Here is a 27,132-nt window from a genome sequence, read left to right on the forward strand (position 1 = left end):
CAAACTTTCTCCGTCAGGATTCCATGTTGATCAGATTCTCTATCGCCTTTCTCTTGTCCCTGGAAGACAAGCTTTAAGCTACTGTGTACGCGTATGGACCAAACCTTTCTGATCAAGTTGCCCGTGGCATCTAACGACCAGCAAAAAACTCCAAACTTTTTGAGACGATTCTGATTTACCATATCTATCGGGAAAAGATGCATTTGGCATTTTTCTTTCCTCCTCCCCTGAAAAGACACAAAGGTTGGTACTCCAGGTCAGTGTGTTGTGTTAATGAAGACAGTATCTTCATGCAAGTCGCCGTAAAAGCCAACATATGCGATTTTAAAAAAGGGAGATATGTAGTCGCATCTGGGTGATTTAGGATGCATGCCGCAGCATATATGGCTGAACTGATGACGAGAAAGAAAACATTGTGTCGGATATATGTTGCTAGTGTGTCAAAGCAGCAGGCTGTCGTACAATATGTGGTACTATCGAGGATTATCTTGGTAGCCAGTACGCGTTCTCTACGTCGAGGCAATGGGAAACCAATCATAGGCGCATATGCAAATCGACAAATGAGTGCTGAGCTTTGGCCCCACATCTCCAACGTTTGAAGGAGGCGGAGAACGTATCATGTGCATCCATAGTTGTGGACCTTGTGGTGCAACCGGTACGCACGAACACGAAGACATCCTCCAAGAGTTGTAAAATAAAACTGAATAAATGAGTATACCAACATCTCCATCTAGCTTGCCACAAAAATTTGATTCAAAATTGAACTCCCGCCTTGACACAACAAAATGGAAAAACTATATAACTAAGAGTACGCACATGTGAAAAGGGAAAATTGGCCAGAGGACACCGTTATTTTGCGGTCTTGAACCAAACACACTGCCCGATTTTGAATTTGCCTAGTACCATTATAATTTTCGGAGCATTTGCTGAAACACACCGTACATTCAGGTTCCTCCAGCAGCACACCCTGTACTGCAAGATGAAGACAGGACGGCGGCGCCGTCCCCTTTCTATCCTCACTTGACCATACTCATACTTGACTTTTTTTGGCTAGGTAGATTGAGTAATCAGGATACTTTAGATCTCTAACGTAGATGCAAGTCGATCGATACTTATTAATTAGGTGCAGCAGTTGATTGATTTATTGATCTGCAAGTGTTCAATTGTATGTGTCACATTTCAGTGAACTTTTTAGATCAATCAAATTCAAGTCTCGTGTGCCAAGAATATTTGCCGAAATTTGTTCTTGACCATCACATGAACAAAGATATGATGAACCTGATCAGGATCCCAACTAAATAAGATGCATCACTTCGAGGCTTAATTGAACCGGAACAACAAAAAGGCAAAGAGCGAGGGTCAGATCTAAGCCTGCCTGCAGATGCAGATATTGTAATTTCACAAGACTTTTCCTTTTTGGACGGACGGTGTGTTTCAACAAATGACCTGCAAATTGTAATGGTACTGGGCAAATCCACAATCGGACAGTGTGTTCGGACAAAGACCGCAAAATAACGGTGTCCCCTAGCCAATTTCCCCATGTGAAAATCACCTTTATGTTGCAAACTTCATATAAATCATGTTTAGAAGTTTGTTTTCAAAAAAAAATCTAGAAAATACCATTTCAAGTCAATTGAATTTGGAAGGAATTAAAATGAAAAATATACAAATGAATAGTGCCAAACTGAAGAACCACTATTCATGTTGAATTTATTTTTTCCGCTGCCGCTAAACCCGATTGAGTTTGGACTTGAAATTCTACGCATATATAAAACATCACTTCCCTAACATATGCAAATCTTTTGAGAATTTTTTGAACATCCTACAATGGTTTTCACCAGATACGCGGTCCATCATGTAGTCTCTCGTTTTCTCGTTTAGTTGTGTTTGTGTATCAATACTCACATTAATTGCTAGAGAAAAAACACCAGAAGAACAACACACTGTAGACCGGCTTTCACTGTCTTCTATCAGTAATGTAGATGTAGCTAAAACAAGACTTCTTTCAACTAATCGAACTATGCATAAGTGGTCCCCGCAGCAAGCAGTGCAGGCCCTCTTCTTTTCGGCTTTCAGGAGGGGCTTCTCCGACAAGCTGCTCTCGCCAGCTTCCTGAAGAAGCCGCATGTAAAATTTTGCTAGGCTTCCAAATTAGTATATATGGGCTAAACTAACTTGAAAGCTTCCAAATTAGCATGTCTAGACTACCGCTGCGTGCTCAAGCATAGCGTTTGGCTGCCGCCTGCCGGCATCACTTTTAGACCCCAGCGAACGTGGTCCTATTCCAGAATCCAGATGCAGATGCAAAAGGAGCCAGGTTGCCTTCGTAGGGTTGGCGTGAGGTGAGTGATGTGTTTTCTTCCTTCTCCCCAGTCCCCAAATTCTCTAGTCTACTCGAATCCAAAATCCCACCGGCTCTTCACGGAAGGATATTTACATTGGTAAGAAGCTTGTTGTCCGATACTCCGATCTGAATCGCGTCTTAAATTCTCGAGATGACTTGGCATCAGGTTTGCTTGTCGTTTGGAGATCAGAACCATCGTCGCTTCACGACGTTTGTTTAGCCGAAAGAAGACTCTTCCAGTGAACCAGCAGCTCTACAGCCTTGAAAAATTACCCGCATAAGCGAGATGCAAACTTTTTGACTGAAACCATGTCATTGCGAGTCAACCAGAGCACCCAGGGAATCGCCGCATATGATTAACTAAACGCCCTCCTAGCGCAATATAGTAGAATTCTTCCCCAGATCTAGAAGCTCTAGCCCAATCCAGTCTTCAATGTAACACCAACAAATGAAAGCAACAGGAAAAGATAAAACAAATCAGATGATCCGCCATTTCCTACCGACCATATATATGGCAACCTTCTTCCCTTGCTAGACTTTTTTCTGCAGCTCATTTGTTATCTTTGTTCCTATAAAAGATTCAATTGATGGCTACGATCCGTCACATTCCGACCGTAGCTGCTGCTGCTGCTGCTGCTTATTATTATTATTATTATTATTATTATTATTATTATTATTATTATTATTATTATTATTATTATTATTATTATTATTATTATTATTATTATTATTATTATTATTATTATTATTATTATTATTATTATTATTATTATTATCATCATCATCATCTTTTTTTTTCATCTCTTGTTGATAGTTGAATGGGCACAAATTATTAAGATGGAAACAAATGTGTATTATGTGATGTAAAATAGATATTCGATAGTATACAAACATCTTTACTTTAAATCGAACCAGTGGCTCAGTACAAATAAGACTAAGCAGCCTGATCGATATATTATGTACTTCTAGTTGTAATGAGCTCGATTGTGTTTTTTCTGATTGATCTAATAGCAGGTACAAGAACTGTCAGTCGTAATATATAATACTCCATGGTATTTATGCTGACCAAATAAATTAAAGACGATTCAAGGCATTTTCTAGGTAATTATGCAGGACAACCATGCTAGTTAGGAGAAAATTTATGAGTAGTCATATACACGTTGAATTAGACAACATGTTCTTTTTTTGTACTGCGTGCTTTCGGGTAGCAAAGGGAGAATGGTAGTAGATTATGTTCATGATCAGTGCACAATTTCGAATAATGAGCTGAAAGGTTGAAAAAAGGGGCAAAATATTCTACTGACTCGGAATCATGCATGGGACCTTCAGAATGATATTGTTCTCTGCAAAAGCAAGATAAAGATTCTCTCATAGATTCTAATAGGAGAGAATCTCTTTGGTGGTGATAGAAGGCGAAAACTCTCATCCGGTGAAAACCTGAAAACTTTCGCTGTGAGCCATTAGATCAACATTGTATGGCTCAAATCAAAGGTGGGATTCCCACAATCCACTTAAACAATTTTTACGGAAAACCTCCTGCCCTTTCCTCCGCTCCACGTAACGATTCGGCTCGTCGCCATGAGAAATCGAAACGTTGCCGGGAGACGCGCGGAGCCTCGTCGTCCTCCTCCGTGCGCCGGCCCTCTTCCCTCCGTCTCCGACGGCTCCCACGGATCTGCGCCCTCAACCACGCCTACCATCTGCCTCGTTCGGCATCCTGCGCCCTCCCCCGTTTTTCCCCGCCCTAAGAAGGCCACCGGCAGCAGCGGTCGCCAGACGTCGGCCGTGATGCCCCGCCCTCCTCTCTCCTGTTCGGGAGAACACTCCCTCCACCGTCCACCTTCGAGACCGCTTGCCGAACGCCGACCTTCATCTCCTGCCCTCCGCTGGCCACGGGCAGGACTTTGCCGGCGATGTGCAGCAACCATCCACCAAAATTAATCGCCGTTGGCCCTCAGTCATCATCCGGCCACCGATGTTGGGGGCAGCGCGGCCGCCGCTAGTCGCCGTCCGGTCGATGTCGTGGGGGGCTAGAGCAGCCGCCTGTAGGCCCTGTACCGCGTGGGGTAGCGCCACCCGCCTGTACCCCGATCTCCTTGCTAGGATAGCGTTGGGGCGCCTGCCACCGTAGCTACGAGGGAGAGACGTAGAGAGGCCGAGGAGAAGGGTGGGTCGCCGTCGCCGTCGCGAGGAGAGGGGTGGGGGCGCCGGCGTCGCCCTGACTGCCTCCAGATCGGGGTGGGGAACGTGAGATTGGGTGGGGTGAGGAACGGGAGTTTTTTTTTTCTTATTTCTGAACCGTTTTTTTTTCTTCATGTGTTACTAAGGTGGGGATTCAATCAGGGGGTTTCCCTAAAATGTGTTTAAGTGCTTTGTGGGAATCCCACCTATCTGAGCCATACGATGTTGATCCAATGGCTCACACTGAAAGTTTTCAGGTTTTCACTGGATGCGAGTTTTCACCGGATACGTCGCCGTGATAGAATCTATTATTTTTGCAACTACCTTGCTTCTTGAGGTTATTCCATCATAATTAATACACCATAGTGCTAACCTTATGTCATTTCTATATGAGATGAGTATATTGTCATCTCTCAACACATACACAAAGGGGACCATATCAAGTGAAAACTTATAATCCTAGACATTAGATCCGAAATAAATGGATCAGATGAAAAGTGAAACAACTAATCACTTAAGCACATTATATGAAAACCCCTCCTAGAACTCTAATCTCGTGGGGTGGTCTTTATAAACGTGTTTAACTGATTAGATGTTCCACTTTTAATCTATTAATCCATCTATTTGAGATTTAATGGATAGGATTGGAAGTTCTATATCGGGGAATTATCAAATTACCGTTGGAGACTTGTCTAATCGAAAAATACCACTGAAAATAGTTCAAGTATCAAAATTCCATTGCAAGCATGTGTAAAAAGTCCAATTATGATTCGGAGAATGGTCAACATGTCTGACCATTGTCAATAATTAACTATACCGCCGTTAATTACAAGATGGATTGGATGGTGTTACTCTATTTAGGCTGCGTTAATTTGACATTGCGGTGAGTTCTCATAATCCCGTTTTTCTGACCCGCTTTTCACTATTTTCGTGTTTGACTAACCAACTTTTATCTACTTTTATGTATATTTTTTCACAGCAGATTATAGAATAAGTTCAGCACATCACGGTTCAGCAATGTCAAACTGATCCTTAATTAGTTCACAATATGTCCAATCCAAGCAAGGCCTTGAGAGAAGGAAAATGTATTACGCCCGGCCGGGAAGCTAGGACGACCATTAGGTTGTCGCTAGATACGTTCAGCCCATCACGTAAAAACTATCTTTGAGACTTTGACAGAAAAGTGCTCGCTCGCTGGGGAATAGGCCGGAGTTGATCGCCGGTAGCGGTTCATCAATAATTAGTCCGAATATCTGCTCGTGTGGTCTCCAATTGTACACATGAACTAGCAGCAGTGTCCCAAGGCCAATTGCAAGTCGCCGGGGGGATACATGACACAGGTTGACAAACGAAGATCTTTCTATCAACAAGGAACGGGCGTACTGTACGAGTGCCAAGTTGGGTATCGACAAGACCTGGCTATCTACCTATCTATCCAGCTAGTTGTAGATCGAGCCGGAAGAGAAGAGATAAAAAGTCGAGAGATCGATGATCTCCACTCCACTTCCCTGGGACGCAATTTTTGTTCCTTTGCGATAGCTGGTCGTAGTTGTGGCCCTCCGCGCTCTGGCAGTCTGGCTCACTTATGCCTTATTCTCCATGTTTCCATCTTTGGCCCCACAAGAGAACCTGCAGGCATGGCCTTTCTTCCAGCCCGGACCCCTATAAGTACCAGAGCTCCCCGCACTCCTCTTCTCCTCATCACAATTCACAAGCCTAGCAGCTATTGACAGAGATCATCTTCACTTGGTAAGTTGAGCTGGTGAATTAGGAGAGCAGGGGTCGTGTAGTAGAGATCTCAATTGGATGGCGTCCATGTCGATGAACTCGTCGATGCCGCAGTGGACGGCGAAGCAGAACAAGCAGTTCGAGCAGGCGCTGGCGGTGTACGACAAGGAGACGCCGGACCGGTGGCACAACATCGCGCGCTCCGTGGGGGGCAAGACGGCCGACGAGGTCAAGCGCTACTACGAGCTGCTCGTCCGGGACGTCAAGCACATCGAGGCCGGCAAGGTGCCCTTCCCGGCCTACAGATGCCCCCCCGCCGGCGCCATGGCCGACTACGAGGCCGACAGGTACTGAGGCTTACTTTATGGGAAGCGAATTACTCGCTCCATCCCAAAATAAATTATTTAAATTTGTATAGATTGTTATACAAATTCACGTCATTTATTTTGATACGGAGAGAATATATTAACTTGCTATACACTCCGTACACGTGCACGTGTCATCAGTCGCCACCTTGCAGACTGGAATCTCCATCGTAAATTGTTCGTATAACATAATAAAGCTATAAAGCTGTATGTCGCTGCCCACTGATCTGGAAGAGTTCTACTGTCGTCCTGCAGGTTGAGGCACCTAAAGATCTAGTGGCACATGGATGTACGAACACCGCGTGGTGCATGCATGTGGCTGCGCAGGAAGCAATGGTGAGTAATTAAGTGACCAGGAGCATGCGTCGATCCGATCATGCATGTAAATACAGTAATTACACTATACTCATCAATCCATCTCCTATCTCTATTCTCTAGTACTGCCGGTCCCATGATCTGTGTAACTGTAAGGCTGTAAGCTCGTGTATATGTGTCGTGAAATGATCAATATTATCGTTCCCGGTTGTCATTTATATAGTACTCCGTACGTAGTACTAGTGCTAGAGTCTTCGTTCCGATTGTGTACTGTGAGCAGCGTCTTCACGTATTTCATCCTCATACCATCTTTTTGGCTGTTTGGTTGGTATAGCTAGACTATACTTCGTACGGGCACCAGAGCCATGTTAACCTCGACCTGAGAAAGGGCTCTCAGCCATGCGGAATTATATATTTTAATTTTAATCTAACATGTGCAATTAAGCATTTAAATATTTTAAATCTAAATTATACCGAACTTCTGTATACATTTAGCGAGGTGCAACTTGGTCTGTTGCATGACAAAAATGAGAGCAAATCCGACGGTTGAATTTCCCATATCACGTCCAGGGCCGAGAATTGGGCCCCAAGCCTTGATAATATCCGGCCCGACTAAGCCCAGAGAAAGGCCCCTGACAGCCCACGGCCTGGTTTAGTTTGGGCGTCAATTCCACGCGACCGTGGCCTGGATTGGGCGTCGATCCCACGCGGGCACCGTCTCTTAAAACCAAAAACCCTCCCGAGTATGCGAGAACCCCCGACCCCGCCTCCCTTCCCTCTTTCCGTCCCCAAATTCGCCCCCCAAAAGCACCTTCCGAACCCCAATGGCGAGCTTTAACGCCGCCGGCGCTGGCGCGGCCAACCCCAACCCCAACAAATCCCTCGAGGTTCGTGCGGGTGGACACTACTAGCTGCCCTTCGTCTAAATGCCTAAAACCTTTTCTTCATGGGGTCGGTTCGGTTGTGGACTGCCTTTTGTTCTATGCAGGTGAACTCGCCGCCCGGAGATTCGGTTTCCAGCCTGAGCTTTAGTCCCAAGGCGAACCACCTCGTCGCTACCTCCTGGGACAACCAGGTGAGCTCACCGCCGCCGTCCGAGGCCTATACCTGCAGTCAATTGTTTTTATTTTGGTGATGAATCCGTCAGTCAAACACCAAAGACGTGATTGGCATGTTTGCTTCTGGATGTAGGTTCGGTGCTGGGAGGTCCAGCCTGGTGGCCAATGCCAAGCCAAGGCGTCGATTTCGCATGATCAGCCGGTATCATTTGGATATATTAGTTCAATATGGATCTTCATATCTGGGCCCTTGTTTTCTGCTAGATCGCTCTTTCCTGCCAGCATTATCTGACTGCTAGGATGGGTTGTTGCTGCTCTAGGTGCTGTGCTCAGCCTGGAAGGACGATGGTACTACTGTTTTTTCGGGAGGGTGTGATAAACTGGTTAAGATGTGGCCGTTGCTGTCTAATGGGCAGCCCACGGTCTTCTCAGGGCATGATGCGCCGGTTAAAGAACTTGCCTGGATTCCACAAATCAATCTTCTTGTCAGTGGGAGCTGGGATAAGACTTTGAGGTGATCAAATGTGCACAAACCACAAGTCACCTTTATTCCTTTAGATTAGCGGTTTCTATGTCTGCTGCGCTCTAGTGTTGCTTTGGGTGTGATATATTGCATCCGAACAGCGAATTTTTGAATATTGATCAAGGCCCAGTTGATACTCCATACAGAACCATGTGACATTATCTTCAAGCACCATGAACCATATAAATACAATATGGCTGACCAATTTCCCCCTTCAATCTTCTGTTAATTAAGGTACTGGGACCCTAGACAACCTCAGCCAGTACATGTTCAGCAACTTCCCGAGCGCTGCTATGCTCTCTCACTTAGTTATCCTCTAATGGCGGTTGGCACTGCTGATCGCAAAGTAGTTATCTTCAATCTGCAGAACCCACAGGTAAACTATGTCTGTTTTGTGATGCTACTACAGATGCTTTAGGTTATATTCTCGTTATGTACATGGATACAGTGAAGCTGCACACAGTTTATGTTGAATCCACCATTCTTGTGTAGTGTTTACTCAATTGATAGCATGAGTAAACAAGCAATCATTTGCTGTGGGCCAATTGAATTTTCATGTGCTCGTCACTGCAATAGTGTACATATATTCCACAGACACTCTAAATCTTACATTCTTACTTGCACATTTGACATTCTTGTTACCCTGTAATAGGCTGAATTCAAGAGGATCGACTCACCTCTGAAATTCCAGACAAGGTGTCTTGCTGCATTCCCTGATCAACAAGGGTTCTTGGTAATGCCACTTCTTGTGTTTGATCCAACTGGGTGCTCAGTTTGATGGTTTTTTTCCAGTTTAGCTCTTCCTTTTTCATCAGCTCTGCAATGAGTTATATGGCTAACTACTACACTTACCTTCCGTCAACACAAAAAATAATAAATCCTAACTAGGTATTTGTGCCTAACTTCACGGTTATTTGTGTCCTCCAACAAATAAAACAAGAAAAATTATCTTAGAAATTGATAGCCACTAACATGTAGAGTTCCTAATTGAAAACTATATTCAGTGTGCATTACATAAAACAAGTAAATGCTATAAGCATTTCCCCCAGCGCTTAGAAATATCTGTGCCAAAATTCCACCATTTACTTTTTTAAGAAAATGATTCTGTTGTGAGAATTTAATGCTTATTTCTCACGGTTGCTCTATCTTTCTTGGGAAGAAACATTCCTCCAATGTTTCAAGTCCATAGAATTTATTAACCTTACTCCATTAGTCCATCGTACAATATATTCCCTGTTCTTGTAATTTGGCACCCTTTGTCACCTGCTTATCTTTTGTGTTATAGTTTGGTGTTATCTTTTGAAGCTGCTGTACTGGTGCTCTTTGAGGTAGCAGATACAATGTCTTTTTTTTTGAGCATTTGATTAACCTTTGGCTTGTTTTGAAGGTTGGATCAATAGAGGGACGCGTTGGTGTTCATCATGTGGATGACTCTCAGCAAAGCAAAAATTTTACATTCAAATGTCACCGCGAGGGCAATGATATATACTCTGTTAACTCATTGAACTTCCATCCTGTAAGATCATTTTTTAAATTTTTGTAAGAAGTGTTTCTTGCTCTGTACTGAGATTATAGGAGTATATATTTCAAATTTAGGGAAGGAAATTTCTCAAGCCACAATAGGTGTTCATTTTAATTCGAATATCTGAATACTTGTCATTTTGCCAATTGTCATAGGATCTGTGATTCTCAGCAACTCTCTTCAACCAAGCAATTCTAATTGTTGTGCTTTGTATTCCATCCAGGTGCACCATACATTTGCAACTGCAGGTTCTGATGGAGGTTTCAACTTTTGGGACAAGGACAGTAAACAAAGACTCAAGGTTCATTTCCCACTTTGATACTTCAAATGATTCTTTCATTCTCTGTTGCTGCAGAGTAATTAATGCCAGCCTTTTAATATATATTTTCAACTAAATTAATTATGTAAAAGCAAACTAGATTTTTTTTGTAATGTAGTACCTGAAAGTCATTGATTCCTTCTACTAATAACTTGCTGTTGCCCTATACTCTCACTTATATATTTGAAAAGTCAGATTGACCTTAACAAGAAACCTTAATTTGGAAAACAAAAAATATGGTAAGTCTATAGAGACTCAATTTCTCTGTTAGTAGCAAGGTATGAAACAAACCCTATAGTAGCAAGGTATCCAACATGGGCAAAGGTTTGATTAACAAATAAAAATCTTTGTTATTCACTTTACTTGGCTAATGAAAGTGCATGCATCTTGAGATGACGATGTATGGTCTGACGACATGAAACCATGTGGCTGCTGCTTCTAAGTCCAGCCAGACAGTATCCTTAAGGAACCCTTCACTGAGAGGTGCTAAACTGGCATGATATGTGTTCCATTGTTGTGGTTAGATTTGCGTCTTGTTTGGTGCCAAAGACTTCCAATGACACGGGTGTTTCTATACAAACATGGAGCATTTGATGATATATTGAAATTTGATTTGCTAAATAGTTCAGGATTTCAGGGCCTTCAATATATAATTTTCATTTTACTGCTTAAAGATTTATCTTTGATGTGTTAATTTTATTTTACAGGCTTTTAGCAAGTGCCCATCACCCATTACATGCAGCACATTCAATCAGGATGGTTCAATCTTTGCTTATGCGGTAGGTCATCTCTTGTTGCATTTATGCTATATTTCTTTTCAGTGGGGATTGTCATTGACCTCAACAAATTACATTCAACTAGTAGTAGCCAAGATTGAGGGAGAGCTACTTAATGTGTATTATTAATGTCGCGCACTCCCAATCATATACTCTCCCAATCATATACTCTAATGGATAAATCAGGGTGGGAGACTTGCATTGCCAGAGTTTTAGTACAAGTGATACTGGTTTTGGATGTTTTCTATTGTTGATTACTTGGGAGTATATATGACATTTTCAATGTTAAAAGTAAATATTGGTGCAGAGGGGACAAAAGTGCCTACTCGGTATCAACCATACATGGCTTGCATTGTTCAAGTCTTTTTAAACCAAGCTAAATATTAGTCTGAAACTCATGCATTGTATTTTAATTTTGTTCCCTCTTGATGAGGCATATATGCTGCAAAATTCAATTTGCTGATGTTGCCTAAATCTGTTAGGTATGCTATGATTGGAGCAAGGGTGCTGAGAAGCATAATCCTTCTACTGCAAAGACAAATATCTTTCTACATAGCGTGCAGGTTTGTGCTTATTTACTAACAGAAGTGTGCACAGATACAATAAGAGTATATCTCTACATTTTTTGTAACAAGTTGCACAGGAATCCTTTCCTGTTTTGCACTGTTACAATTGTTTGATACATACTACTCCCTCCATCCCATATTAAGTGACGAAATATTACATGTATCTAGACGCTTTTTGGCTATAGATACATCCATATTTGGGCAAATTCGAGTCACTTAATATGGGACGGAGGGAGCACTACAATTTAAATGGTTTGCTATTTGCAAGTTACCTGATACTTTTTGTTAAAAGTCAATTTCCCCGGCCTTTGGAATAGCTGATACATCTGTGCTTCATTCTAGATTAGTCCAACTATAAAAGTGTGTCGTACACTTGATATAAACCAAGTCCCTTAGAAATAGAGTAATAGACGCCCCTTTGAAAGATCACATAACATTGCCACTGTTTTCCTAGGATTTCAGATATCTTATGCCTGGTCCTTCTCTGACAATAGCCCTTTACTCTATTTTTGTGCATAGGAATCTGATGTCAAAGGAAAGCCCCGTGCTGGAAAGAAGTAGACCTGGGAATGACAAGTTGCAGATCGGCGCTCCTAACCTGATAATCCACACAATGACACTATTTGCGTGCATGTGTTCAGCTCCTGATTCTTTAGTGCATTTCTTCATCTATGAGACTATAAACACATCCTTTATGAAAAACAGTTGCCTTTCGCCTTATGTAAATGGTTGCTCGTAATTTGTTGTGATAGTGCATTGGCGGTAGTTAACTACTAGTTATAAGTAACAGTGATGCTGGGTCCTCACTGAATCTTATCCATTCTGGTACAGTGGTACTGGCTTAATTGTTTCTCCCCATCCATATTTTCTGGATCTCCAAAACATCTGTGTGACGACTGTCAAAATGCCATGTTACAGAAGCTTCATATTCCCTCCATTCCATAATATAGACATATTTTATTCTGTTACAGTAAGTGTTTGGCCTATAATTACTCTATTATTATACTCACTCCGTCCTAAAATAAGTGACGTGGATTTGTATAAGAATCTATACATTTTCACGTCACTTATTTTGGGACGGAGGGAGTACAACTTATGTGACACAAAATTAATGTCATTATATTCGTATTTAGAAGTAGTACTTGCTTATTATTATGATTTTGTATCACATAAATGACATAGTAATGGCGTAAATGTTGGTCAGTGTCTTAGAACAAAATATGTCCTATATTTTGGAACGGAGGAATATGTACCAGATTTCTTGAAGCATTATCAGTGCTGAGTCAGGCTACTGAAGAAGTCAAAACCGCTTCCATTTTCGGAGATTCACTGAAGTACCCAAGTTGGCCTTAAATTGTACCACTTCTAGACCTAACAATAACAATGCTAGAAATTAGGCTTGCTGGGAAGGCAAAGTGATGGTCGAGACGTGGCTGTGTTCTGTGTATATATATGTGCTCTCTATTAATTTAGTCCTGAAGATAACAAGGAGTTAGCTTTAGGTGTGGAATTGATGATTTGTTTTCCGGTTGATGTTTTTTACCCTGCTGTGACGAAAATGCATCATTCTTTGCTTACCATGGTAAATAAATATATTTATTGGAATGATTCTAAACTGGAATTCCAGCATACTAACGAATTCCTGGTGATCTAACTTTGTAAGCTATGGTTGTGTACAACGAGTGTCGGATCTTTGGTTTGAGGATTATTAGTCCTGATGCTCTTACTCGTTTTGGAGGAAAAGAAACATCAACTGTCTTACGTTCCAAATCGGCATAATTGTACGTAAATGTCCAAGTCTCCACTTATTTGAGCATACAAGTCTATCGATATTTATAGGGACGAGAGCAGTAGCTATTCGTCCTTTTCATCTATTGAAGATGAAGATTCGATATGATTTTTTTCTCTCCGGAATTTAAAAGCTGGAAAGAGTGCAAGATCTTAAGATGTTGAAGTATCCCCTTTTCATTTTTCCTTGCCTGTTCTGCTAGCTTGATGGGCATCCAATCCATTAGATCCTTGTCAACCTTTCCTCTCTCGCATTATGGTCCTCACAGTTCCTTTAAACATAATCCTTGTAATCCAACTTGCAGATAGCCGATGGGGACATGATAGGCCATGCGATTACCGACCGTCCTCTAGATTTCGAACGCGACCTAGGAGAATTAAGTTTTGTAGTAATCCAGTTACTATCAAGACTATTTCTTCCCAACAGGCCACGTACATCAGTTGATTCCGTTTTTTTCCTACAGAAACCATTTCGATTTTTGAAAGTAGGTTGAGTGACAACAGTGAGGTCAAACAATATACAACAGAAGTTAGTATGGACACAGGGAAGTAAACTGTTCAGATAATCTTTTCACATAGTTCGTGATTACCATAAAGCTTTTGCCCGTCAATTTCAATTGGCACTCTAATTACTCCGTACTAATCTTTGAAGATTGCTTGGTTGCTTGGTCGACAAAACAAGCATACGTCCATTATGCGCGTCTCGCGCACACACTCTCACGAACTTTCTTCAAATAAAAATGTGCACAAAGGAAACAAAACTTATATCCCAATGAAATAACCAATACCCCTACCATACATGACCGTATATTACTATAATTGAGTGAGAAGTGAGACTGGTCAGCCCAATTAAGAAGAAAAGGGAAGTAATTAAGATCAAATGACCAGAGGGTTACTCCGCTAGTTTATTAATCCTTTTCCTGGACGCACGGTAGGAAACCGTGCCTCCTTTCTGTGGAACATGTCTCCATGGCTACCGCTGCTACTCGATCACTCTTGTCTATGCTCCTGAAGGCTTCTGCAGCTGCCTCCTACCGGTGCCACTACTCTGCTTGTTGTTATGCATCCATACCTTGAGCGCCTGCCTCCGGACCCCGGCCTCCGCGCAGAACCGCTCCACGCTCGCCTCGTCCTGCCGCTGCATCCTCCACCCGACGCGCTCCGCGAACGCCAGCATCTGCTCCTTCTGCTCCCGCGTGAACGTCGTCCTGGACCGCCTCCGCGGCGCCGTCGTGGCCGGCCCACGCCGCTCCTCGCTGGAGGACTCGGTCGTCGTCGCGCCCGCGCTGGGCGCCAGGCCGTAGGGGAGGAACGGCGCCAGGCGCTGCTGCTGCTTGCTGTTGCCGGCCGGCAGCAGCAGCGGTGGTGCTGCAGCGCGCGTGTTGGCGGCGGCGGCCAGCAGCGGCAGAGATGTGTCGCCGCGGCGGTGGAAGCTGCGGTGGCAGCCGCAGGCAGCGCAGGTGAGCGGGTCGTCGGGGGAGGCCGCCATGAACTCGCAGCAGCCGTCCACGACGTGCCCGCCAGCGGCTGCCGCGTGGTTGCGGAGGCACTCGTGGTACTGCTGCTGCGTCTGCTGGCGCCTCGGCTCGGGGGCGTGCATGCCCACCGGCGCCGCCCGGTTCGCGGTGGTCGTGCTGTGGTGATGGAGTGCCACGGGCGCGGCGCCGGCGCCGTCCCCGTCCTCCTCCCTGAATTCCATTGCACGTATAGAAATAGAGCGCAGGCCTCCTTGTGCAGTGCAGTTGTGATTAGGGGTGATTGTCAAAGTGCAGCATGCCACGGTTGACGCTTACGTTTTTGGTGGGGAATTGTGAGTGAACGTGGTGCTAGCAGCTCTGATCGTGCTCGGGATATTTCGGCGTGGCGACTTGCCGCGTCGATGCCAGTGCTACCTGGTGTAATTTTTTCAGTTGCCACGTCGACGCCGGTGCTAGCTGGTGTAATTTTTCATATAAATGGCTTTTCTTTAATTTCTATTTTTTATTTTGCTATTGAGAGATCGTTTGGTTTTTAGTTATAGATAAGTTGCCGTGTTTGAACGTCGAATTCTAATCAAAGGCAACACGTGGACGACCAACGCTATTTTTTTTGTTCAATGGCTATACGATGCATCGATTGGGATTTGAGTCTTTTGTTTAAAAATGAGTCGCGTGTACAGGCGATATTTTTTTTGTCCCAACTCAGCGTTGACACAATGAAAACATCAGGTAGTCTCTCCTACGTCTAACACACGCCCTATTCTAACAAACGCAACCTTTGGAACTCCAAACCAATGGCCCTGTCTGTCCGTTTCCAAGTGCCATTCCACCCGGCGCTCCTCCCGTTGGCATTCAGCATGTACTGAAAGTACTAACCAGTGTTTCAAGATCCCATAACTCCGTCCCATGCATACTCCTTTGACCACAATATTCCATTGTTACCAAAACCAGGGGATGTGCGCATAAGGTTACACCCAAGTAGGTGTATCATTGATCGGTCATGTATAAAATAACCAAGCATGGCTATTGAATCCACGTATTAGCCATTTAATTTCGATTCGATTTTGGTTACGACCATATTAAACAAAAGTGACACGACTTTTGATCGACTCATAGTAGAAAAGGTTTACTTGGAGGAGCAAGAACGCTCTATTAAATAGGAATATGCTTTTGAATACACATGTATGTTCCCTGAAGGATCAAATAACCAAGCATGGCTTGATTGAATCCACGTATTAGCACTGGAACCTGATTTTTCTTTTCAGACTTGGAGAATAGCAGCACTGGTACGGCACGAAAAATCAGTGGTACAGTACAGTGGTACTAGTTTGTATGTATTTGTTTGGGCCTTATTGAGTACCTGCTAATAGCCGAGCTGGCCAATGGGCCATTATTAGGCCTGAAGTGTTGGTGGTAGGCCACTTTAGTGTTCATGACATTGTGCACCACGGTGTTGACCTGCACAATCGTGCACAATATCGTGGACACTATAGATACTCTGTACTCTGCGTCTGTAATCAATTAATCTCAGTGTTAAGTTTCAGTTCAGTTAAGCTTTCTATCAACAATAAATACTATTGGGATTTTTCCTGTCAAAAAAATTAAATACTATTGGTATTTTTTTACCGGTTTTGCTAATGCTCAGTCGCCTGAGAATTACAAATTCTCAGTCGATTCTGTTTTGCCCAAGATTTCCACGTACGTGCTTTCGTTGCTAGCCTAACGATGGTTACCGATCTGTTTGAGAGCAGGCCATGTGAGTGGATGAGCCTAGCTTGACTTGTGAGTTTTGTACTCTTGTGACATTTTTGTGGGCTGTTTTGGGCCTGTGTTCTACTGTGTGTTTATGGACATTTTTATTTTTTTGGAGTGTGTAATCCAATGAGCTGTCGATGTACGTATCTTTTTTTCCTTGGTTACCTTTATCTTTTTTTTTTTCTACCTAGAAGTTGCACATTGTTGTTCAAGGTAATTTTTTTTGGATATGTACACATTATGGGTGAAGCGACCGCCCCCGTACACGGGTTCGATCTCTATGCTTTAGTGCTAGTCTCTGGATCGACTCACTAGCACACACAATTTCAAGATGTAATATCATAGAACAAACGTCTCAATATTACAACGTATCATTCAGAATTTAAAAATACTTACAACTCGTATAACCTCACGGGTTAGCTGGAAATGAAACAACTGTTTAGCAGCGGAAAGCGAAAGATATAAGGCACATCAACACCACGGTGAGAGCGTGTTGGAATGTAGGTCCGTAACCCAAACAAGCAGAACGTACATCTTACTCGTCGTCGGAACTTCCTGCATCATTAAACGATGCAGCCACTAGGGTCAATACATTGGATGTATTGGCAAGTACACCAAAGGGTTATAACAAACCTAACAAGTATATGTAGTATTTGGCAAGGTGGAGTTCAGGCTGTTTGCGTGGAAGCAGAACATAAATTTCTCTACTACAAAGGAATGTTATAATAATGTTAACTATTGGACACGGGGTAGACACACCCATGCTCCTATTAACCTAGAACACATTGAAGTGGATTCATCAAGTGCCCCTATTCTGTTCAAACCATTCATTTTATTTAAGAAATTGGAATGAGTGAGACTTTCCTTACAGCCCCAATATCTAGTTGCTCATGATTGTCCGTAACCGGGGACACGGCTAAGTACTTAGTTTTGACGCTCTCGAGAGTTTCTACACATTCCCCACAAGAAACCGACGTGTTAATCCCTTGCTGTCCTCAGAGTAGAGTAGCAACGGCATCGGTTACGAGATTTTCAGAGGTAATTCCCTAAACCACGAGAGAATCACGCTCCCCCTACACGGCTACCTCAGTACAATTCCTCGGGTCTAGGTTCACACAACTTACTCTTGTCTCGCCAGAGCCCTTATAGCATTGTGGTTGTACTAGAAGCTTCTAAATAGGAAACTAGTCCAGTCTCTGTTACCCTAGGTGGCGTTCCACATTTGCAACGTAGGCGCTCCCCAAATCCACGGGAGAGACGTCCATGGACGATCCATTCCTGAACCCACAGGAACTCGACTCAGAGGGACCCATAGAAATGGACCTGACGCCGCTAATCCTCAAAATCTTCAAAGCAGCCCACCCAGGACGGTTCATTGAATTAGTTGTTTCGCCTTACATCTAACAAAAACATTTCATATAGTCAACGGCATAACAATATCATAATGTAGTTATTACCCCCACGATACTACCATAGCTTAGCATTCAGCTACAATCGATGGCAATTTGGTGGCAAGGTAGTAGCGAGGGTAAACTATACTACCTGGGATTTATAGCTAGCATAGAGGTACGAGTAATAGTCCTTTCAATGCATCTCTACCAACAACACTAATGCATAAGTATTTTAAAACAACAATAATAATGGGATATGATCAAAGTGAACTTGCCTTGTCCAAGGTTGTGGTAGTTCTCGCACTCTTCGCAACAACAAGGATTACACTCCACACAATCTAAAATAAAAGAAACATGCACACAATAAACACAACATCCAATACAAAAGCCATGCCATGATGATGCACGCAAAGGTTACTTCTAAAGTACAAAGTTTCGTTTCTGTTTTGAATTTTTTTCAAAAGGTTTGGGAAAATTACACATTAACGAAGAGGTAATTAATATACATGAAACAAGGATAGGGTTTAAATTAAAAGATTGTGTGGTTTTTGCAACATAGAACAAGATTTAAACTTGTATGCCATTTTTATTCACAAAAAATTTTCTTTTCTGGTCCTAATAGACAGAGAACAAGTTTAAATAATTTTATAGCAAGCTAACATGCTCAAAACTATTTTGAAACAATTCATTTGAAATTTAAACCACAAATCACCATTCTGTAAATTTCTTCTGACTAAGTTGTTCAAAACTGAAATTAGACAGTGCCAAAATATTCTACAAGTTGTGAAGATTCCAGAAAGGTGCGGAACACAAATTTTGGACAAACGGTTTGAAAGATATGATGCTTTGAAGTTGTAGGGGCCTTTCTGCAAAATTGCATTATCTAATTCGGCCGAATTAAAATAAAATAAAAAGGCCTCGCCACGTGGCAGCGCGGGATAGGCCGGGACCTAGGGTTCCGGCCGGCGGTGCGGGGCGGCGCGGGCAGGCGGCGCGTCTGGCGACGGCGGGTGGCGCAGCGGCGCTCGGGAGGCGCGGCGGAACGCGGCGGCGTGCGGCGCCGGGGAAGACGGCGGACGGCGGCGCAGAGCTTCAAATCGCGGCTAGCTCACATCACTGCGTGCGCAAGGAAGAGAGGAGGAAGGAGATGGGGTCGGCGCGGGCGGAAGCTCACCGGAACGACGGCGAAACGCGAAGAACGGTGACGGCAGCAACGAACTTCGGCGAGCAATTACTTTCTAACCGGTGCGAAAACGGGCGAGCGGTTTGGGGGAAGTGGAGGAGAAAAGCGAGGGCTTCGGGGTGACGGGCAGGGATTTGGAGGAAACGGCCCGTGTGCGGAGAAATCGGAGGGGAAGTCGTGGGCGACTCGGACTGTGTGTGGCCGGGAAATTCGGACGGAGGTTGAAGAAGATGTGGGGTCCACCGGTAAGTGAGAGAAGCCGGGCGGTTCGGGCTAGGCCGGTCCGGTTCGATCCGGTCCGGTCCGGTTTTACCTGTCCGGTCCGGTTTGATCGGTTTTCTTCGGTTTTTCCTTTTCTTTTATCTATTTTCTGTTTTTGAACCTCAAAATTGACTCGAAGCTCCAAATCACTCCAAATAAAATGCAACAAAATTTGTAAAATCATATTTTCATATGATCTAACTTTTGGAACAAGAATTTCCTCAAAATAAAATATTTAAAAATACATTTGCCTATAAAATGGCTTTTAGGGCCCTTAGGCTATCGAAACAAATTATTTTTTTCAAAATAATTTCAAAAGCCAATTTATGGGATAGCTTTATATATGCGTTAAATCCCTTTTTAAACCAATACCCTCATGGGTTAAAATGCAAATACTCAAAAGCCAGATCAAAGCCCAAATTCAAATAAAAACATTTTTGCAAAAGGGTTTTCTGGGCAAATTCTTGGGTTTTCAAAGTGATCAAATGCAAGGGTGACATGATGCTTATGATATGCAATGCATATGAAGAGTTTTGAAAATTGGGATGTTACAATGGGCAAGACTAGGTATTCTTTTGGAACTGTCGAATTCAATTCTCAGTCGATTTATTGGGTCTACAATAGCCATCCAATTAACGTTTGACTCTAATCACTGGCGGATCTAGGGGGTGGCCAGGGTGGTCCAGGGACCACCCTGGGATTTTGGGCCCCTTCATGATCATATGAACAACACTAAAAAAATAGAAAAAAATAATTTTGATGCTTAATATTACTGTTGGACCACCCTGGATTTCTTGGCTTGGTCCGCCACTAATTTGTATTTTTTTTTGTCTCGTCTTGGGGTTTGGTGGTTGTATTTGCAACGTGATGCAGCAAGAAAATTTACAGTGGCAACACCATGCAACGAGGAAAATTAGGGTGCAATAGGAAAAATTACAGTCACAGCCCATGCAAAGGGAAAATTTATGGGTGCAATTGGAAAATTACAGCCGCAACTAAGAAAATTACGGTCGCAATCCTATGCAATAGGGAAAATTGCAGGTGCAACTAAGAAAATTATAGTTGCAATTTCAGGCAACTAAAAAAATTTCAGTTGCAATTATGGTGTTTTTTCATTAGCAGACATATCTAAATACGTACACAAAAAAAAGCCCAAAGCCCATACTAATCCGTCAGCCGTCAGGCCAGCCCAACAACGAACCCAGGAGGAGGGGATCGACCGAGGACTTGACGTACACGTGACAGGATCGATCGGGGGTACTCTCGTAGACTGAGAAACAAAAATTCTCAGTCGACTGAGCTATAGACAGACCCTTTTTTTTACAGCAATCCTATTGGTACTTGCAACCAAAAATTCACTCCCAATGGCCACAAGAAGTAAAAAAAAAAACGAATTGTATGGAGGAGGCATTTGTTTCTTCATTCAACTCAACTTCTGGGCATGAGCGTGTTCATTCTTGCGCTGCAATTTGACTCAGCTACAAGGTAGTTTTGCTTATTCTTACATTACAATTTAATCCAAGATCTAATTATCCAAGAAAAATCAACAAACGACTGAAATATGCGTGGTTCTTGGAAAACTCTCATGACATACAGCAGCAATCCACTAACAACTCAAATCCATCTAGAAGCACGAAGCATCACACCCACGAATCTTGTACACGGCCAAGGAACCAGACTGTAACATACGGGACTCCACAAATGAAGCACTTTTCAGAAGGATGGTACATCGAGCTACTGATTCGTTACACCTTCTCCTTGGGAGCTTCATCGTTGACGTACGCCAGGAACTCCTTGAGGCGTCGGTTGTAGACGCAGGGCCTCTCCAGGTGCACGAGATGCCCCGCCTTGTCTATGCTCTGAAGCGTCGTCTTCTCGCCGAGCTGCCTGCAAACACCAGAGACCATATTTGTGAGTATCTCAGCTCGGGTGCTGAATTCACGTTACTCTTTGGATAGCGGTGATGCTGAAAGCCTGAAATCAGAAGAGTCGTGGCTTACTCTTTCATTGTCTTTGCGAGCTCTATGTTGAAGATGTTATCGTTCTCTCCCCACAGTAGAAGTATTTTCTGCAGTGCAAATACACAAATGCTTGTCAGAGAAAACCGCATCGCAGATCTGGTGTCAGCCAGATGAGAAGCATTTGCTCAACTGAAGTCACTAAATGGATGGCAGGTGCTTTATCCATGAAATGTTATGTGGTTTTCTTTATTCATGAGCTCCATCCCTATTCTAGAAGCTGGTTTCCGTTTCTGTGATACAAGAACAGGTCATCGGATCGGACGAGAAGATTGAATGCCTTCAACATGTCTCTGTTCATGGCATGAAGTTCAATGCTTCTGCGCTCCTGAGTGGAGTAGTAATCAATTTGGGTACTAGCAGTACTCCTATTTACAGATATGTCAACCTTTGGATGTGCTGCTGCAGTACGACAAATCGGGATATTTGCGCTTTTCAGTAAACTAAGCGAATGTCTCTTTCCAAAACAAATTAAGTAGTTCAACTACTAACAAGGAAAACCGTTAATAGCACACATAGAAACATGTGGCGTGTACAATGGGGTGACGTCAGCTAGGGATGTCAACGGCTTGCCAAACGGCGCCGCAAAGCCCGGGAAGTATGTATCCTAGTGTGTTTTGGCACCGCGTTCACACACCCTGATGCCTGGCTGCATGCCTGACAGGGGCTAAGCGGACAGTAAACGGTCCTAAGCGGGCCGCCGTTTACATCCCTAACGTCAGCTTTTTCTTAACGTTGTGACGTAAGATAATTGCTGATGTGAAAGTGAGAGTGATGAAGAAAAAGCATGAGCCTTCTCTTAAATAAGAGAATATCTCTTCACAAGAAGGATAACGCAAAGAAAAGACAAATTCTTTATTGTACTAGGTTTCACCTTTTCTTAACATTTATTTGATTAATTTTATTCATTTAAGCATTAATTTTAAGATGTGACATTAAGAGATGACTTATTGTACAACATGTTTTGTTGTCTTATTTAAATGATGTGGAACACATAAAGGGAAGTCGGCCTTATCAATCATTGTACATGCCTTTTTAGCAGTTTGCACTTTATTTTCGCACGGTCCTTTTTTCTCGCGACAATTATAAACCGGACAAAATTAGATATGTCATTGGATTTTAAAGTCCAAAAGCTAAACGGGGAACTAGGTGGTTGAGCTGAATTGCATCATGCATGCTCGTCGTAGTGCGATCTGCAGCATCGCATGCCAAGCAGCGGGTTGTGGAGGTGAGTGGAAACCGGAGACTCAAGTGGAGACGATGGAGTGGGTGGACGATCATACCTGTGGCAGAACAGGCACGGTGGCGTCTTTGTTGCTGACCACCAAGCCTTCCAGCAGCTCGGCTCTTTCCTTGCGGTTGGTGAACATCACCTGCATGCGCGCGCCAAGCCAGTCAGTGCATGGACGATTGGACCGTCGGTTGCATGGAGCAGAAATTAACAAACAAATCAGTACTAGTATTAATTAACCTGGAGGTAGTCCTTGTGGATGCGGTCAGGGAACCAGAGCTTCCTGTGGGTGGCGATGGAGAGCAGCGCCTTGAGGCCCTTGACGGAGTCCGGCAGCAGCAGCTCGGAGGAGGACTTGACGCCGATCCGGTCGAGCGTGACGGAGCTGATGGAGTCGGTCATGGCGACGACGGAGCCCGACACGACGAGCGACCGCACGAGGTCCGGCCGCGACTCGGCCATCTTGAACGCCACCATCCCGCCGTAGCTGAACCCCACCACCGTGCACCGCTCCACGCCCAGCTTCCCCAGCGCCGCCACAAGGCACTCCGCCTGGAACCCCGGCGACCGGTCCGCCGACGGCGACGTCGACCCGCCGAAGTACAGCAGGTCCGGGATGTACACGTCGTACTTCTTCGCCAGCACACCAGCCTATGTATACGTATCTACTTAGTTATATAGTAGTTCCTCCGTTTCTAAATTCTTGTCCTTGTTTTAGTTCAAATTACAGTAGAATTTATGTACAAATTCATTACAGTATTTGGAGAAATTAATTAATTACCTGGAACTGCCACGTGACAATGCCTTCGGCGGCGAAGCCGTGGACGAGCACGACGGCGGGCCTCGCTTCCTGCTTGCTGGCTCTCGTCTCGCGCTGCTTCTTGGTGTTGGTCACGGGTGCAGCGGCGGCTTCGGGCGTGATCTCGCGCACGGTGGCCTTGTTCTTGGGGAGCTTGTCCTTGGGCACCCAGAAGCTGATCACCGTGCCGGCGCCATCCACGTCCACCGTGTGCTGCCGGAGCCCGGCACGCCTCACCAGGAAGTGCAGCAGCGGCTTCTGCGCCTCCACCAGGTTCACCATCCTATGCCTGCGTTCGTTGACCGGCTAGCTATAGCCTTCGTGTAGTTGTGTGTGTATGAATTAAGCTCCTTGGGTTCTACGTGGAATGCTGCCCTATGGGTGATGGCCTTATATAAGAGTGGATGGGAAGATGGCTGCTGCAGGTTGCGTCATAAAGATAAACTAAATTTCTAGAAGGCATTCAATTGTTTCCGGTGGTTGCTGCGAGTTGTTAAACCTGTTTTTCAAGGAACTTCTTCTTTTTTTGACCAAGACCACTACTACTGTACATACAGTACGGTGTTATATAAAGAAACTTTATAATAGCAATTTATTTTCTTTTCATCAAAGAGAGAACTATATTGGTCACTCAGGTCTGCATAGCCTTCCGATCGAGTTCCATTTGGCCGTCGATTCTCTTCCTCATAGTATCATGGAGAATTTGGAATGTCGGAAATGGCGCCAAGGACTTTTGCAATATTTGGGACGGGGATCGATGCGCTCCTCTTGGTGATTACCTAAATTTTTTTACTCAACACAACTCAGGCTTTAAACCGCCAAACAAAACAATGTCGAGTCCACATATATAGCTAGTTGTATGAGCTCGTGGCCTACACCATTTTGTTTTCCTTTTATATGGCTAAAATTTCCATTCGATAGAATTTCACCAAGGACCTTCAAATCCCAGAGAATGGAGCATTAACAGATTGCTCTACTGAATTATGTTTCAAGGCGAAGAGAGCGGATAGACAATTAATCAAAGTCTAAAACCGTTGGTGGTCCGTGATCATTCGGTTGCAAGCATCAACCGTTTCACGCAAACACTTTAACTTCTTTGAAGCAAAGTCTGAATATAGGATCTCTCCTAATCCGAGGATCACATGTTTGCTTAAATTTAATTTTTTAAAGGGTTTTTCTTTCAATAAATCTATTTACTACTCCGTAAAGGACTAGCAAATGCGGAGAGGAACGACATGGGAGAGAGATGCCTTCAGGTGGAGGGGAATCGCCGAATCCGGAAGGGTCACGACGGTTTGGGAGATGGCATGGTGGACCTTGATCCGGAGTTTGTTGCCACCTGAGGTCTTCACCATCTTAGAATGACATGCCGTGCCATATTCCAGATTTTTCAAATTAAACTGTAATAATAGACGCGGCATTGCATTCCAACAGTGTATAGAGACAATATTAATTTAGCTTTCTCCACCCACCGGCAGGATCGCTCCAATTTATCCTAGCGTGACTCACCCTTAGTGTCGTGAACTTGGAGCAGTAACTTTCTGTGACCTAAAGGTAATAGGTTCCTCGGATTGGCATCCAGTCGATTGATTCTTTTTTTTTCTTCATCCGAACTTCCAATTATACGTAGTAATACACCGTTCTCAACAGAAATTGAAATGGCCCTTTTGTGTTCGTCATGAGATTCATGCACGTACGACCTCATGCCCAGTAGATTTTAGCCGTTGAACCAACCACGCTGAGCTCACTAATCCAGTCCCAAAGTTTGGTCCAGGCGGCTATAGCTGCTGCTTCAAAGTCACGAGCAATTAATCCGACTTCAAATTTCCAAATCAAGTAATGTATCACACGCATCATAACGAGATTGGACTGTTGAATTGGACATTAGTATTTGTAGACCGATTGGCAGGGCCGCTATCTATCAAGCAGTATCAGAGAGCTGCTGAGTACTCCGTGGCGATGTTGTTTAACAATTCTGATCGAGTTAGATGGGCTGCTCTTGCCTACTCAAAACAACCGCAGGAATGCCGGCCAGCGGTCGCTTTTGCGTGCACGGGAAAGACGACGCGTATTAATTCTCTGCCACGGGAAAGACGACTTCCTCGTCTACTCAGGAAACTCCGTCGACCAAAGGCACGAAAGCTTTCGCCGGAAGAACAAGTCCCTATGCAGCACACATACCTCTCTGCCAGCGATGTCAAACTGCTCTGAATCTTAAGTTTTTGGTACCCTGTTTTGTGTACGCTGCAAATTTTTGGTTACCTAATTTTTTTCCTCCACTATTCATAATGATTTTGGAGATGCTTTTAGTTTAGAGACTTGTAGTAAAAAAATATATTGAACGGTATCTAATCCATGAAGCACTCCCTCTGTGTTTCTATACATCTACTCGCCGGAGAGAACACTAAGTACGGATCCTGGCGAATTTACAGACAAAATTATGTGGACGCATTACCTTAAGAACATCTATCTGTAATTTTGGGTGTTTAAAAAAACAAATTAAGTGAATCCGCCACTGTGTCCAATAGGTAATTAGTTTAGCATCTTGCAAACATTGGAAACTTTCAGCACAAACATGATTACAATAGTGCCATGTTGACAATGCATAGCACATCCACCAACTAAATAAGCACCCTTGATGGTTTATAATCCTCAAAATAAAGAATGTTATGAACAATTAGACAAGAAACTCTCTTTTTTGCGGGTAATTAGACAAGAAAACATGATTAATCAAACCCCATTATATGTACAAAAGCAGAATTAATCAATCTCACAACCCCTAGATGTACAGAAGTATAATTGTGACAAATTTGTTTCGAATTTTAGACAATCTTTTATATGTATGTGATTTTATATTGAACTCAAGAACTGAAGGTTATATCGTGACTAATTGATTATAGGTGATATTAGCTTAGTATTTGTAATTAAAATACTAAGCTGGTCTTGACCTAACAGTTGATCACACGTGACATACGCCACATTGTAAACAAAAGTCAAGTTCACTTGCCGAATTGGTGGATCGGTTGTTTGTACTTATAGGCATGTGTATGCAAAAAATATATTAGTAGGTGGACTTTCGTGATAATAAATCATGATGCAAAATTAAAGTTTTACATGATTATTCTATCAATACTCATTAAAGTTTAGATCATTTGAGCTAGTCATTTGTTTTCTACAATACTTTGTAGCAATATCTGATAACATCTTGTTTGGTTTGCTAGCAGGTAATACAGCCATACATGGTGTTAGTAGCCAGGCTTAAAATTTAAGGCCAAGTTCCATGCAATCATTTTTCTTAGCATTAATATATATACGATCTAAAACCACATAAAACTTCAATATTGTGCCATATTCACAACATGACATACTTCGGAACTTCTAGGTGTAGTGTAATTAGTTAAATTTACTTTTCGTAATGTAAATATTTTTTAGCTCCGACTATATAGCGATGCATTCTGCGAACTTTACTTGAGCATATATGTGTAGTGCGGTCTACTAATTTTGCGTTTCTAACAACCAATCATGCTCGTG

General features: G+C 43.3%; 4 protein-coding genes and 1 long non-coding RNA gene across 5 annotated transcripts; 2 read left to right on the forward strand and 3 right to left on the reverse strand.

Annotated features, from left to right (window-relative positions):
* The first annotated feature begins 6,205 nt into the window (after nucleotides 1-6,205).
* LOC100846607 (protein RADIALIS-like 4) lies at nucleotides 6,206-7,147 on the forward strand. The gene is made up of 2 exons (XM_003569372.4): nucleotides 6,206-6,600; nucleotides 6,874-7,147. Exons 1-2 carry the CDS (start codon nucleotides 6,332-6,334, stop codon nucleotides 6,893-6,895), a joined length of 291 nt encoding a protein of 96 aa, XP_003569420.1. The 5' UTR covers nucleotides 6,206-6,331; the 3' UTR covers nucleotides 6,896-7,147.
* Nucleotides 7,148-7,305: 158 nt separating this feature from the next.
* LOC100846303 (protein RAE1) lies at nucleotides 7,306-12,667 on the forward strand. Its single transcript, XM_003569371.4, has 11 exons — nucleotides 7,306-7,820; nucleotides 7,922-8,008; nucleotides 8,125-8,193; nucleotides 8,312-8,505; nucleotides 8,749-8,890; nucleotides 9,167-9,247; nucleotides 9,902-10,030; nucleotides 10,260-10,337; nucleotides 11,063-11,134; nucleotides 11,614-11,694; nucleotides 12,217-12,667. Exons 1-11 carry the CDS (start codon nucleotides 7,758-7,760, stop codon nucleotides 12,256-12,258), a joined length of 1,038 nt encoding a protein of 345 aa, XP_003569419.1. The 5' UTR covers nucleotides 7,306-7,757; the 3' UTR covers nucleotides 12,259-12,667.
* LOC112270837 lies at nucleotides 9,027-13,070 on the reverse strand. The gene is made up of 2 exons (XR_002963335.1): nucleotides 12,951-13,070; nucleotides 9,027-9,331 (listed from the first exon to the last, which is right to left on the reverse strand). It is a non-coding gene; the product is annotated as an uncharacterized LOC112270837 (long non-coding RNA).
* A 1,103-nt stretch (nucleotides 13,071-14,173) lies between these two features.
* LOC100832133 (zinc-finger homeodomain protein 5) lies at nucleotides 14,174-15,487 on the reverse strand. The gene has a single exon (XM_010233765.3). The coding sequence runs from the start codon at nucleotides 15,182-15,184 to the stop codon at nucleotides 14,486-14,488; it is 699 nt and encodes a 232-aa protein (XP_010232067.1). The 5' UTR covers nucleotides 15,185-15,487; the 3' UTR covers nucleotides 14,174-14,485.
* A 5,467-nt stretch (nucleotides 15,488-20,954) lies between these two features.
* Nucleotides 20,955-23,984, reverse strand: LOC100846919 (putative 2-succinyl-6-hydroxy-2,4-cyclohexadiene-1-carboxylate synthase). The gene is made up of 5 exons (XM_003569373.4): nucleotides 23,584-23,984; nucleotides 23,043-23,453; nucleotides 22,855-22,944; nucleotides 21,554-21,621; nucleotides 20,955-21,440 (listed from the first exon to the last, which is right to left on the reverse strand). Exons 1-5 carry the CDS (start codon nucleotides 23,881-23,883, stop codon nucleotides 21,299-21,301), a joined length of 1,011 nt encoding a protein of 336 aa, XP_003569421.1. The 5' UTR covers nucleotides 23,884-23,984; the 3' UTR covers nucleotides 20,955-21,298.
* Nucleotides 23,985-27,132: the final 3,148 nt, after the last annotated feature.

The sequence above is a fragment of the Brachypodium distachyon genome, chromosome 2 (assembly GCF_000005505.3).
Source record: "Brachypodium distachyon strain Bd21 chromosome 2, Brachypodium_distachyon_v3.0, whole genome shotgun sequence".
Lineage (NCBI taxonomy): Eukaryota > Viridiplantae > Streptophyta > Magnoliopsida > Poales > Poaceae > Brachypodium > Brachypodium distachyon.

Excerpts from the sequence above, each read along its gene's own strand:
- LOC100846607 (XM_003569372.4), top strand. The coding sequence starts at position 6,332 with ATGGCGTCCATGTCGATGAACTCGTCGATGCCGCAGTGGACGGCGAAG. Across the intron at positions 6,601-6,873 it reads GCCGACTACGAGGCCGACAG|GTTGAGGCACCTAAAGATCT; the intron begins GTACTGAGGCTT and ends GTCGTCCTGCAG.
- LOC100846919 (XM_003569373.4), bottom strand. The coding sequence starts at position 23,883 with ATGGTGAACCTGGTGGAGGCGCAGAAGCCGCTGCTGCACTTCCTGGTG. Across the intron at positions 23,454-23,583 it reads TTGTCACGTGGCAGTTCCAG|GCTGGTGTGCTGGCGAAGAA; the intron begins GTAATTAATTAA and ends ACGTATACATAG. Across the intron at positions 21,622-22,854 it reads CCGTGCCTGTTCTGCCACAG|AAAATACTTCTACTGTGGGG; the intron begins GTATGATCGTCC and ends TTTGCACTGCAG.
- LOC100832133 (XM_010233765.3), bottom strand. The coding sequence starts at position 15,184 with ATGGAATTCAGGGAGGAGGACGGGGACGGCGCCGGCGCCGCGCCCGTG.
- LOC100846303 (XM_003569371.4), top strand. The coding sequence starts at position 7,758 with ATGGCGAGCTTTAACGCCGCCGGCGCTGGCGCGGCCAACCCCAACCCC. Across the intron at positions 9,248-9,901 it reads CTGATCAACAAGGGTTCTTG|GTTGGATCAATAGAGGGACG; the intron begins GTAATGCCACTT and ends CTTGTTTTGAAG. Across the intron at positions 10,338-11,062 it reads ACAGTAAACAAAGACTCAAG|GCTTTTAGCAAGTGCCCATC; the intron begins GTTCATTTCCCA and ends TTTATTTTACAG.